Below are 13862 nucleotides of genomic sequence, written 5' to 3'. Positions count from 1 at the left end.
TGAGTGACGCCCTCTCTGTCTACAGTGCCAAACAATGCATCTACAGTGCCAAACAGTATATTTGCTCCTTCATTTCCTCCTTCCAATGTGGACGGTCTAAACCCACAAAAATAAACGGCGTCACGCGGGCTGCCGCATGTACCCGCGACCTCTGTTGCTGCTCTTGCGGACGCGGGGCGGGCAGCCCGCACCCGCCCCACTTGCAACTTGACCAGTAGGTACTCCTACTCTCGCCCATTACACAAACCGGACCCGCTCGTTCGTTCTTTGCCTCCAACAAAATTCGAAACCCTGGCTCGCTTTCGGCAAGGACAGCCCGCCGCTCGTCATCGACACGCGCCTCCAGCCTCACCCTGCAAACGGTGTGAATTCAAATGGGTTTAATAAATTGGATTTTGATGTGTAGTGTATTTGAGTGGGTTGAAATAGATTATATTAGTTAATTGGATGAGGTGGAGAAGGTTCTATGTAAATACGGGTTGGATTGGGTTGGGTTAGGTTGAAATGGATTCTTTGTGTAGAGCCGGACCCTGAAATTAAAATCACGCGTTCACACTATAAAATTTTATTGAAACTGGCCGAAATTTGTTGGAAATGACTCAGTATGACTAGCAGCTACTCTGTGCAAAGCAGTGTGGCTAGATCTACATGTGGGCCCCATGTCAAGAGCCGGACCCTAGAATTAAAATCTCGCGTTCACACTATAAAATTTTATCGAAATTGACCGAAATTTGTTGGAAATGACTCAGTATGACTGGCAGCTACTCTGTGCAAAGTAGTATAGCTAGACCTACACATGGACCCCATGTAAAGAGTCGGATCCTGAAATTAAAATCTCGCGTTCACACTATAAAATTTAATCGAAATAGACCGAAATTTTTTTAAGATGACTCAGTATAATTGGCAGCTACTCTGTGCAAAACAATGTGACAATATCTATATTATATTTTTTTGAGAAACGAGTTCTTATTGAGTTGTAACCATAGTTTGGCTAATAGTTATTATATTATGAACTTAAATATTTGGGTTGGATTGGTGTGTGGTAGTGGTAGTTTGGGGTGGAGTGGGTTTATATAATTTTCCTCATGAGAATAGAGTGGTGTGGGTATAGTTTGGATTCCAACCCATTTGTAGGTGACTCCAGCCCTTTCCCCAAATTCCAACTCGCTCACCCCTTTCTCTGTTCCTGGGCCCCCCTCCGTTCTCCCCACGTTTCCACCGCAGCCGCGCACCCACGCCCCTTCCCCAAATTCCAACTCGTGTAAGGAGCACCGGTGCGCCCTCACGTCTCTAGCGAAATCTGCTCCCACTGCACAGCGCCCCCCCCCACCCGTGCGGCACGTCGCGCGAGATGCAATCTGCTGCCGCCAGGCTGCTCGCCTCACCGCCTCCCGCGTGCCCACCTCCTCCTGCGCGGGCGTGGCCTCGGCTCCGCGCCCCGACCCAGACCCGCCGCTCGTCGGCGCGCTGTGCCGCGTGCTGAGCGACTTCCGCGGCCCGCGGCACGACCTCCGCGCCGCGCTCCACGGCTTCGCGCCCCGCCTCACCCCTGCGGCGGCCCCGCCCTCCGGGCAGCGGTGGCAGCGCCGCGGTACAGCGGGGCGAGCTGCGGCGAGACCATCAAGGCTGGCCAGAACTGCGCGGCGCACGGGCGGCCTGACACGGGTACCTCCACTGGCGGTGGCGCCCGCGCGGCTCCGCTTGCTTGCTTGGAGCGCTTGCGCGACGACGATCGGACGGGCTGCTGCCGGTTGTGTTGGCGCAACGCCAAACATCCACCCAGTCCAGATTCGTGACCAGATCAAACAAATTTTATTCTTCGGGCACTGGAATTGCTCAAAAGTTTAAATTTTGCTTGTAAAGCACTGGCCGGACCTCCCGCAGACCTCAGCCCTCCAGCCGCACAAGTCGCGTTCGAAGCTGGCGGGTACGGAACCCCTCCGCCGACTGCCATGCCATACGGTGCGAATGGGCATGGGACTTCTGGATTGGAGGGCCCTCTCTGTGACTCTGTCTCTGCCCCTGCTCCGAACAGAACGATCTGAGATAGCAGTAACATGGGCCATGTTTGGTTAGAGTGGAGAAAAGTTTTGATGAGAGAGAAATGAAGCTTTGACCACTAATTAGTGGTATTAAATAAAGGCTAATTACAAAATTACCTCCACAACTGCGGTACTATAGCAGTTGCTCTAGCTAATGAGGCCTTTGACCATACGATCAGAGGATGATTGAGCGCGGTTACTGTAGCATCACTGTAGCCAATCATGATGAAACTTGGCTCATTAGATTCGTCTCGAAAAATTACACCTATTCCTAAAAAGGTATTGCAAATAAACTTCGTTTAATACTTCATGCATGCATTCGTCTTTTTGTGCAAAAGTTTTCGTGGTTTTAACCAAACATGGCCATGCAGGAGTAATCTCCTCCGTTGCATCCAAGCAGGGGAAGCAGAAGCAAGTAGGGATGGCAACGGGTACAAATCCGTCGGGTATCACTAACCCAAACCCGTATCCGCCAAAATAAAATCGTACCCGTTAAAAAACTCATACCCGTCGCGGATATGATTTCATGCCTGTACCCGTACCCGTGCGGTTTTTTTTGTACCCGCGGGTTTCCTGTACCCGATAGAAGAAGCAACAAAATCTAATAGAAAACATAAACAAATACACAATGCATTATAGCCAAATGAGTCTATGAATAGTTAATCATCGATGGGAATGGAAGTACATGAGCCTAAGTCTCTCTTAGCATGTGATTGGATCTTATTTTGATACAAAACCTTGTGACATTAGTATTTTAGGTTATATGTTGTCGGATTTATTATACCCACAGATTTGCGGGTTTGGGTACTTAAAGAACAAACCCGCACCCGCAAACCCGACGGGTACAAAGTTTATCCCGTTAAGAAACCCGCGGGTATAGAATTTAGTCTATACCCGCACCCTAATGGAGTAAAAACCCATCGGATTTCGGTTACCCATTGCCGTCCCTGGAAGCAAGGCAAGTCAAGCCAAAGAGTCACGGTCGGTGCTGTTGGGCACCCTGCTCAAAGGATCTGAAAAAAGGACGTGGGAGAGCCACATGATCAGGGTGTATGTGAGCGAGAATGTTTGCTAGCCATCACCTGGTTGGTTGACATGCCCCATCTCGCGGTCAAGCCTGAAAGGGACTCGTTTTTGGACACCATACATCTTATACGACAGAATAACCTTGCAATCTAGTACAGTATTAAGAAAAGTAACTTTCTACACTGTGAAAATTAAGAGGATGTATCTTTGTACAGTATTAATGTTAGAAAATAATAACTTTGTGATATGTGCCTTTATTAAGAATAATAAAGTAACTTTGTATTCTGAAAAGTTAAGCAAAAGTAACATTTGTAGTACATAATTTTTTAAAAAAAGTAATTTTATGGTCCATGATAGCAAGTAATTTGCTAATAATATACATGATATGAAGTAATTTGTTAGCAATTCACATGATAGAGGAAGTAATGTTTATTTTAAAAAAAGTATCTTCACCATTTTGATCAAAACATACTCAACCAAAATTTTATTTTTAAGTTCTTGTTGAAACAAACATAATAATGTATTGAATTTTAATTTGGATTGCTTTACTACTTTCTTTTAGTGGGCCTCTTTAGTTTTTTTTGTTGCAGCAATTCACCTGAGGGTGCATGTGTCAAGCTATAACCTAGGAGGTAAAAAATGGAATGTTGACTTTGCTTAACATGGCCCTGTTTGGTTCCTTCTAGAAACCCAATTCTAGAAGAGAATCTTGCATGTATGGAGTACTAAATGAATCCTATTTGCAAAACCTCTTCATAGATGGGTGTAACTTTTCGCGACGAAACTAATAAAGTAATTAACCGATAACTGGCTACAAGTGATGCCACAGTAACCATCCTCAAATTTGTGAACAGTTCCACTTCAAGAAAAATCAAATAGGGCCATGGTAACATGAGAGGCTCTCTGGTTAGCACTACAAGGAAAGGCCTCTACATAGTTGCCTCCCTTTTTTTTTTTGGTCTTATACTTGATCTCTATGTTGAATTTAAGTCTTGGGCATATATGTGAAACATGTCACATACACACCTCGTTGTCGAGGGATACTTTACCCACCAAAGGCTAATTATATGTAATAAATACAAGTACATGCTGCATGCCCAAATTTCAGTTCACGGTATTAGCGAAAAAAAATCACTGTTCTTGCTGCTATATTTCACATCTTGTGAAGCCACACATAACCAGAATAATGGTAGTACCTCCATGTCTTCAGGCTCCAAAGGTGGTGAATCAGCGCCTAGGGAATGATCTTCACCACGGAGAGCTTGATCACCATCAGGGGGAGTAGAATCACCATCGCCTAGGCCAGAGTGATCACCAGGCGACATTGGCTAGAAAATGGAAGAGAGGTATTGCAATACTTCATCACTAGGCAGTTATTTATAGGCAAATGGCCATTTCGGTTCACACTGGACACTAATACATGCAGGCACCATTTCAGTTCACACTTGACAGCAATAAAAGAGATGACATATTCAGTTTACACTAGACAAAATAAAAATGACAATTGACAGTTCAGACTTGACAGGAAACAAAGACATGCAAACAATCTGCTAAACAGGTTTCAGAAATGTCAAAAGACATGCACCACTTCAGTTCACATTGCACATCAATATTCAGGAACAATTTCAGCTCGTTTGAGCTGACGCTTTCAATTTACTTCAATTGAACCAAACTCTTAAAAAGGGCACAGTTTTGCCCACTAAAACAATGTCAGATTCCTATTTGGATGCAAAACAATTACATTTTACCAAGGCCGTGTTTAGTTCCCCTTTTTTTGAATTTTGAAAGGGAATCAGGGAATCTTCTCATATTTGAAGTACTAAATATAAACTAATCACAAAACTAATTATAGAACTCGTCTGTAAACTACGAGACAAATCTAATGAGTCTAGTTAAGCCATCATTAGAGCATGATTACTGTAGCTTTACTGTAGCAATTTAGTGTCTAATCACGGCCTAATTAGGTTCGTTAGATTCGTCTCGCGATTTACAGTTCATTTGTGTAATGCGATTTTTTTTCAACTACATTTGGTATACCATGCAGACGTTTTACAAATCTTTTGGAATTTTGAAGTTTGGATCTAAACAAGGCCTAGAAGCATACTGAACAGATCCATGTTAAACAGGGGCAATGTGGGAGGCCCTATAATCATATGAAGTGCCAAGAGAACCTACAGGGTAGCTGTCGATAGTAAACCAGTACTAATCATTTCGTAAGCCAGATGCATCTTGAAGTTCAGTGTGACATAAACACATCCTACCATTAAGCAATCAATCGGCTTGCAATTGAAAATAGCATAATCAGTTCCCAGAGAAACACAAGATGGAGAGGAGAATCAATTGAATTACATCATCTGTATAACCAATAGTGATGCAATTTAACAACAATAGTGATGCAATGCTTTTTCTGTATAACCAGAAAGGTGACCATGCCTTTGTCCTGTGGTTCCTATGAGCAATTTTGACCCAAATTAAGAGCAAGATTGAGTAGGAATCAGTACCATGTTGCAGGATCTGAAGATAGCATCCATGGTTGAGACAAAGGGCTGTTGCCGAAGAAGCTGCCAGCACCATTGAAGAAGCAACTTCCGTCGATCACTGAAATCGGAGGAGTACATGCCAAAGATGAACTTGTTCCGTTCTGCTCCAGCGCATGGCCGGCGCGGCCAGAACTCATCTGCTCCGGCGCCGCCGCAGCTCCTCCCGTGGCCTTCCGCTTCATCTCCGGTGCCGCCGCAGCAGGTCCCCCCGTGGTCTTCCGCTTCTGCGCCGCCGCCTTGGCCCTCAGCTCCCGCTGCGCATCTGCCTTGAGCAGCTCCTGCGCCGCCGCTGCCGCTGCCGCAGCCGCTGCTCGCTTCTCTGCAGCTAGGGATTGGCCGATGGGGAATTTGGGGGGTATTTCATTGGCGTTTGGAGGGGGATTTGGCGCGAGATTTGTCGCGCAGGAAGCAAATCGCCCCCGCGCGTATCGGATCCCCGACGCCGACGACGAACGGAAGCGGATCGCACAACGGGCGCGCGGACTCGTCTACTGGCTTCGGAGCACGCGCCACTGCCTACGGCGTGGCTCGTTTTCTTCGGGACCTTCCTAAAAAAATTTCTACAGTACCTGTCGCATCAAATGTTCAGACACATGCATGGAGCACTAAATGCAGTTGAAAAAAATAACTAATTACACAGTCTAACTAATTAGCACGAGATGAATCTTTTAAGCCTAATTAGTCCATGATTGAGCCGGGAGGGTGTTTTTGCAAAAATATTCTGCATGCCTACGGGTGCCGGCTAACGGTTGTATTTGCCCTTACACAGTATTCATTTTCAAACAAACAAGGGAACTGTTCTACTTAGCAGGAACTAGACTCGAGAAACATGTCAGATGTGGTAATTGAACCATGATCACAACAAAATATGACAGCATCGTCACCTTTCAAATAAATCAGAATTCAAGTCTGCATCAACAACATACAAAAGTAGTGAAGTACCCAAGAGAATTATGACATATCTAACATCCATCGACCTCTCGTTTTGCCAGCGAGGTAAAGAATATTATTACTACATAAGAAGCTACGGAAGGGCCACTTCAGCAGCATCATATGATAAAAAACATTCATCACAGTTCCCATCAGCCTGCAAAACTTGGCGTTCCGGGAGACATCTGTCACTACCACTAATACTGACTAATGATAGTAGTTGCCAAGACATCACAGGTCCACTTTTCCAACAAAACATTACAGGAAGGATGTGTCATTGTTGTATCCACTTCCATTTAATTCACAGCACTACAGGGATACGTATACTCTGTCACTATCCTCTGGTTAGCAACAACTAGGGAGCTGGCAACTCACAAGGCCAGAAGGAAGCAGTAAACCCCATCCAGATAAACCAGAAAAAGCAACCTACTTGAAGACTTACGATTGGTGTTTGAGAGAGAAAAATTATGGACTGCAGCAAAGGCTTCGAGCATATTTTCTTTCTTTTTAACAGTTTTAATAAGAGTAAAATGCACTGTGGGTACATGAACTTGTAGTGCTGTGTCAAATAGGTCCATAAACTTAGAAACCGGACATCTAGCCCCTCGAACTTGCGTACCCGTTCACCCCAGGTCCAGTCCGGTTTTGCATGGCTTGCATGGAACTGTGCGCCCGCGATTTGCTACAGTAAACCCGGATTTGCTACAGTTGCCGCGGTTTTATTTTTTCTTTTCTAATTTATTTCGGCTGAATCTTTGAAAAATCATAACTCTTCGATACAACATCAGATGAAGATGATTTTTATATGAAAATTGTAGCCCTCGACGAGATCTACAACTTTCTAGTTTTGAGTTTTTTCATTTGATGAAGTTAAGTTGCCCAAAAAAATTATACAAAAGTACAGCACCATAATAATCTCGTACTTCTGCTTGTCGCACTAGAAAATTAATATATTTTTCTGTTTGTTGTCAAATGAAGACACTTTGTATACCAAAATTTTAACACTTTTAACGATCTAGATTCTTGTAGTTTTGAGTTTTTACATTTAAAGTTGTTAAGATGTTGATAAAATAGTATAAAGCCTCAACGTCTTTTGCGTACTTAATATGCTGCTTTATACTATTTTATCGACATTTTAACAACTTCAAATATAAAAACTTAAAACTCTAAGAATCTAGATCTTTTAGAGTACTAAAATTTTAGTATACAAGTGTCTTTATTTGACAACAAACAGAAAAATATAATAATTTTCTAGTGCGACAAGCAGAAGTACGTGATTATTATGGTGCTGTACTTGTATAATTTTTTTGGGCAACTTAACTTCATCAAATGAAAAAACTCAAAACTAGAAAGTTGTAGATCTCGTCGAGGGCTACAATTTTCATATAAAAATCATCTTCATCTGATGTTGTATCGAAGAGTTATGATTTTTCAAAGATTCAGCCGAAATAAATTATAAAAGAAAAAACAAAACCGCAGTAACTGTAGCAAATCCGGGTTTACTGTAGCAAATCGCGGGCGCACAGTGCCATGCAAGCCATGCAAAACCGGACTGGACCTGGGGTGAACGGGTTCGCAAGTTCGAGGGGCTAGATGTCTGGTTTCTAAGTTTATGGACCTATTTGACACAGCACTACAAGTTCATGTACCCACAGTGCATTTTACTCTTTTAATAATTGCAGACCATAGTTATGCATCTGTTTACTTGTTAGGCAATCCAAGTACACATAATGATTACCAGAACCTTCAACCAAGGACGATTAGAGCCTTATCAGATATGTCCAATCACTAACCTTCCTAGCAATTATCAATCAAATATCAACTGGTAATAAACATCATGATACCAATTCTACAGGCACATCTAGCGGCACTGGTCACTATTGAAAACACAGCAACAGTGGATGCTATTGGAGAAACAAAGGGTGGAAAGGTGCTCAGACATGTATGGACGAATCATTCTTCTGCACAAACAACAAAAGGTGGGAATGTTTTTTTGCGAGTAAAAAAAAAAGGGCGTATCCAGTGCCGTAGGCTTCCCGCACTGTGCGGGGTCTGAGGAAGGGTTGTTTTTTGCGAGTAAAGAGAACTGAAAATAAAAATAAGGAGCAACAAATAAAATTCAACCCTCCAGCCATCCTAAAAGCTAAAATCAAATGGTTTGTATTGTTGGACCTGGCAACACTACTATTTGAATCAGTACAATTGCATCACTTTGATAAAAAGTGACCCCAACGCATGTCCATACCTCAAAGTAAGCAGAATTAGATCGTGATCCTAATTTCTGTCGTGATTATCATGCTAGTACCAATCAAAAATATCATCAAGATCACCATCATCATCATCATTTCCAGAAGCGTGCTCATCTTGCACATCAGGCATTTGTATGCTGGGCTCTTCATCCAACCAATTCGAATCATCTTCCTCATGGATGAAATCATCCAGTACATCCTACAAACATTGAAAATAAGATACTAATCTAATTAAATACTAAAATAAATTCAATACAAATATAGTGCATGTGTGCTTAAAGAAAAACCTCTTTTTCAGGGCCTCGTTCACTTGATGCGCCATCTTGTTTATGAGTATTGTTAACCTCTTGCTGCGCGACATCTTCAATGTTGAGATTCTTAATTACCTTTTTGAAATACAAATTATCTGCACACAAATCAGTAATACAAGCACTAAGTGAAGCTAAGTCAAAGATCAGGAGAAAAAAACATGCGTTGACCCGAGTTAAGCAATATCTCACCTCCTGAGCGATGAATTATAGCATCATGGACTAGCAACGGATTTTTTTTCTCCTCAGTTTTAAATTTTGCCCGCACCTGCTGACGGGTCTTATCAGGGAGTAATTGCTGTATCATTGCAAAATCGCTACCAAATTGTCGAAGCCCCTGGTCCAGAATTAATATAAAAGCACATATTAAACTGGAATTAGCAGAAATAGGTAAGCAAATAGCATCTTAGAAGATCTGAGATTGTATGCAGCAAAACTAGCAGTCCAAGGGCATGATTTTTAAAATAAATACCTGGTAAAACACATCAGTATCAGATTTTGACCATTTGCCTCGAGTTTGTTTGTTCATGTAGGAATGGTAGTTCAATTTTTTTATATTTTGTACATGGTTCTCTGTTCTGTCATTGTCGAAGTTCCTTCCTTCCTCATCTCCATAGTCCAAACCATCCATATCATGAAATTGAAAGCTGTTGTGCATAAGATAACAAATTATTAACAGAGGAACACAAATCAAGAGTTTCAAAACTGAAGTACTTTGAGCCTTTTATTTCAAATCTTGATCAAGCATGCCTAAGATATTTTAGTCTACAACTTAAATTCAGCCAAACCATTCGGCCATCTAAAAAATAGTGAATTTCTGGGTAGCCAATCAGCCAATGCTTTTGGAAAGCCATGGCCCAAGCAGAGAGGGCCTGAACATATTGAGAGACTTTATCGCAAGGAGGAGCAAGACTAGATGGGAACTTTTAAAGTCGCTACAGTCAAAAGGGGAGGAGCTGATATATAGTGGAAGGGTTTGGGTTATTCAACAGATGTTGTATGAAATATAATATCAGAAATGGAATACATAGCACTAATAGGAGCGCGATACAAGCTTTAATGGGGTCCAACATCAATGTCATCAATGCAAACAATAACCTATCAAATGTGTCCATGAAAAAATAAATAGCCTAACAAAGTTTGGAAATCAATATGTAGTAATTCTTACAGGCTAACATTTACGTTGTGATGTGCTGTTGCAGGGTCATTTTGCAAGATGACATCTGGATTAGTAGGAAGTGCTACACTAATACATTGTGCTTGTTTATATACCCGAGATCTACTTATATGGTATTTTTTTTCCTCGAAAATGCAGGAAATATGTGTATCTAGAGGAGAGAACATCCGGACCCTTACAAAATAAACCACATCACCTCAATAGACTAGGCTTAAGCAGGTAGCAGTGAATGTCAAACACAACCACCACTCCACCAGTTACAGAATTGATACCACTTGACCTGATCAACAACTTTGGCCATCAAACTATCCTAGATCAAGACTCCTAAGGCCTCTAGCACCAGCCAAGCACCAGAGGTGGGCTTCAGTTTGATTTTTCTCTAGATTCTGGGATGCAAGGGGAAACACGTCGAAGACACATTTATTACGATATTTACAAAGGGTCCAGGCACCAAGAATGATGAGAGCTCAACACTCTCAACACAACTTGTATGATATCTTCCATAGCATTCAAAAGAAATGTGAAAAAAATATTATACCTTGTATTAGAGGATGGGCCGGATGGATTCTCTTTTGCCTGAAGAAGCCAAACAAAATCATTAGAATCAGCATAAAATTATTTAAAAATATAACTACTAAACTTGCCACAAAACTCACATTAACACGCTCTCTGGCCTCTTGTAACAACCTCAGGTGTGCTGCACTTAGCTTCATAGGATTTATCTCGTCATGAGGTATTTCCAGTAAAGACTTAACCTCTTAAACAATAAAGGCCCAAGATATAAGCATGAAACTCACATTATCTAAACTGATGCTTCAAAATTTTAGACACCAACCTTTCGCTCTCCCCTGGCGAATTCTATGGGTAAGCTTCTTCTCTGTTTTTTCTGCTGATGCATCTTTCAAGGTTCTCTTGCGGCCCCGTGAAGATACCTGGCTTTTATCTTTTTGGACATTTTGCTGTTGTGGCTCTTCTACATCATCCCTTGATTTTTTCCTAACCTTCCGATTAGTACCGGCAGTGTAATCATCACCGCTATCATTATCTTCTTCAACTAATGAAGGTTCAACACAGTCTTCATCAAAATAGTCATTTGTATGCTTAGGTGTCCCATCTTTCTGTGTCTTTTTCCTGCTCCGTAGTTTCATAGATGATCTGTTTTCTCCAATACCCGATTTTGGTGGTGGTTCAACAGCATGATCTAATGGTTCCCAGGGGCGGAGCTGCAGTGATTCCTGGGTATTCCCAGGAATACCCAACATCAGCCCCCACCCGCTCCCCCTCCCAAAAAAAAAACGTGCTTTTCACGGTTGGGATGGGAGAAGAGGAGGAAGGATACAAGGGAACTGGTGGGGCTGACCTCGAACAGGAGGTTGTTGAAGATGACCTCCTTTACGTTGCTGCCGACGAGTCGCGCAGGCAGCGGTGGCCGCGGTCAGTCGGCGGCTAGCGCGGCGGCGGGGTCGGAGAGGGAGTGCGGCGGCGGGGTCGGAGGGGACGCTGCGGGGTCGGCGGGGAGCGCGGCGGCGAGCTCAGAGAGGGAGCGAGGCGGCGGGGTCGGAGTGGAGCGCGTCGCCGGCACAGCAGATGCAAGGGACTGGCGAGCGGTAGGCGGAGCCGCGGAGGAACCGGGGAGGGGGAGAGGAGAGGGGTTTTACTATTCATCGCGCGAGCGAACCGGTACAGACGCGTCGCACAAGAGGGATTCCGCAGTAGCGCAGCTCATATGACCGCTTTCGTGCAATACATCCATTTAAATAAAGAAGAAATTGCTCTATCTCACAAATTAATTATCCAAATTAAATTCTGATTGTACCGTTATATTTTTACGGTAAAATCTTCAAAACTAGATCACACTTGATTATATTTAATTAACATTTTTACTAGAACATTTTTAATTTGTTCCGAAACAATTTCTTTGTGTTTCTTACAATAAAATCTTCAAAACTAGATCACACTTGACTATATTTAATGGATATTTTACTAGAACAATTTTGATTGTTTTGAAACAATTTTTTCTTCTTAAACAATTTTTTATCTTATTTTTTAATACTTTATTTTGTTCTAGGAACAAGTTCTATTTTTTCAATACATATAGAACATTTTTGTTTGTTCTAGAACAATTATAGTTTTTAGGTAGAACAAGAAAAATTACTACTTGGGAACACTTTTTTTGAAAACAAATCTGAATATTTCGGGATACACTGAAAGTTTCGGAACACTTTTGAAGATGTCTTAATGTTCCGAAACACTTATTAAATGTCCCGAAAACAAATCTGAATACTTCAGAACAATCTTGAAAATTTCTAGAATATTTTTGAAATGTTCACGAAACAAATCTGCATGTTTCGGAATAAACTGAAAGTTTTGGAACATTCTAAAAACAAGACAATCTACTAAACAAGTTTGAATGTTTCGGAACACTTTTAAAAACATCTTAATGTTCCGGACACTTTTAAAATGTTCCAAAAACAAATATGAATGTTTCGGAATAAACTAAAAGTTTCGGAATATTCTGAAATAGGACAATCTACTAAACAAGGCAGAATGTTTCAGAACACTTTTGAAAAACGTCTTAATGTTTTGAAACACTTTTGAAAAATGCCTTAATATTCCAAAACACTTTTGAAATATTTTGAAAACAAATTTAAAATATTCCAGAACACTCTGGAATGTTTCTAAACAAATTAAAAGTTTTAGAAGACTTTGGAAAATAGAACAATCTGGACATGTTGATAAACAACTCAGAATATTTCCGAACACTAAAATGTTTGTAAAACATATCTGATTTTTTTAAACAAATCTATATATGAAGAAATTTGACATGTTCACATTCCAAATTGTTCCGGAACAATTTGCATGACAGTACACATTTGAATGTTTTGGAGGATTTGAATGTTCCGGAATCATCTGGAATGTTTCTAAACAAATCTGAATATTTTGGAACATTTTGAAAACAAAACAATCTACTAAACAAATCGGAATGGTCTTTGAACACTTTTTAAGAAAATATTTGTATGTTCGGGAACACTTTTTTTTTAAATGTTTCCAAAACAAATCTGATTGTTTCGGGATAATTGAAAGTGTTCCGCAATATTTTTGAAATATTTCCTAAACAAATTTGAAATGTTCCAGGACACTCTGGAATGTTTCGAAACAAGCTAAAGGTTTCAGAACACTCTGAAAACGCAATCTGGACATGAGGCAAACAAGTCAAAATGTTTTCCGAACACTATGAAATCTTTTTCCAAAACATATCTGATTGTTTTCAAACAAATCTATGTATGAACATTTTTGAAATGTTCACATTCTAAATTGTTCCTGAATAATCTGGATTATTTCTAAACAAATCTGAATGTTTCAAAACATTCTAAAAACAAAACAATCTACTAAACAAGTAAGAATGTTTCGAAACACTTTTGAAAACTTCCAAATGTTTCGGAACACTTTTCAAATATTACCAAAATACCTTTTTCGAAATGTTTCCGAAACACTCAAAAAGTCAAAATATTTTCCAAAACAAATTTGAAAAGTCAGAATGTTTTCCAAAATAACTTAGAAATAATTAAAGCTAGACCGGTTTTATATGG

At 41.1% G+C, this 13862-nt stretch overlaps 1 protein-coding gene across 6 annotated transcripts; it reads right to left on the bottom strand.

Moving 5' to 3' along the window:
• Positions 1-3975: 3975 nt before the first annotated feature.
• On the bottom strand, positions 3976-11962 carry LOC120678292 (transcription factor TFIIIB component B''-like). 6 transcript variants are annotated; one of them, XR_005676473.1, is made up of 9 exons: positions 11108-11951; positions 10929-11029; positions 10811-10848; positions 9568-9745; positions 9288-9432; positions 9075-9193; positions 8784-8986; positions 5570-6177; positions 3976-4396 (listed from the first exon to the last, which is right to left on the bottom strand). XR_005676473.1 is itself a non-coding variant. In XM_039959439.1 (7 exons), the coding sequence occupies exons 1-7, from the start codon at positions 11532-11534 to the stop codon at positions 8837-8839; spliced, it is 1155 nt and encodes a 384-aa protein (XP_039815373.1). In that variant the 5' UTR covers positions 11535-11962; the 3' UTR covers positions 8632-8836. The 6 variants fall into 6 exon arrangements, 2 of the variants coding, with proteins under 2 accessions (XP_039815373.1, XP_039815362.1); XR_005676476.1 differs by having other exon boundaries at positions 9568-9742; XR_005676474.1 differs by lacking the exons at positions 3976-4396; positions 5570-6177 and adding an exon at positions 6448-6948 and having other exon boundaries at positions 8783-8986.
• Between the last annotated feature and the right edge of the window lie 1900 nt (positions 11963-13862).

The sequence above is a fragment of the Panicum virgatum genome, chromosome 2K (genome assembly GCF_016808335.1).
Source record: "Panicum virgatum strain AP13 chromosome 2K, P.virgatum_v5, whole genome shotgun sequence".
NCBI classification, from domain to species: Eukaryota; Viridiplantae; Streptophyta; class Magnoliopsida; order Poales; family Poaceae; genus Panicum; species Panicum virgatum.
This window is presented reverse-complemented; position numbering and strand designations above follow the sequence as displayed.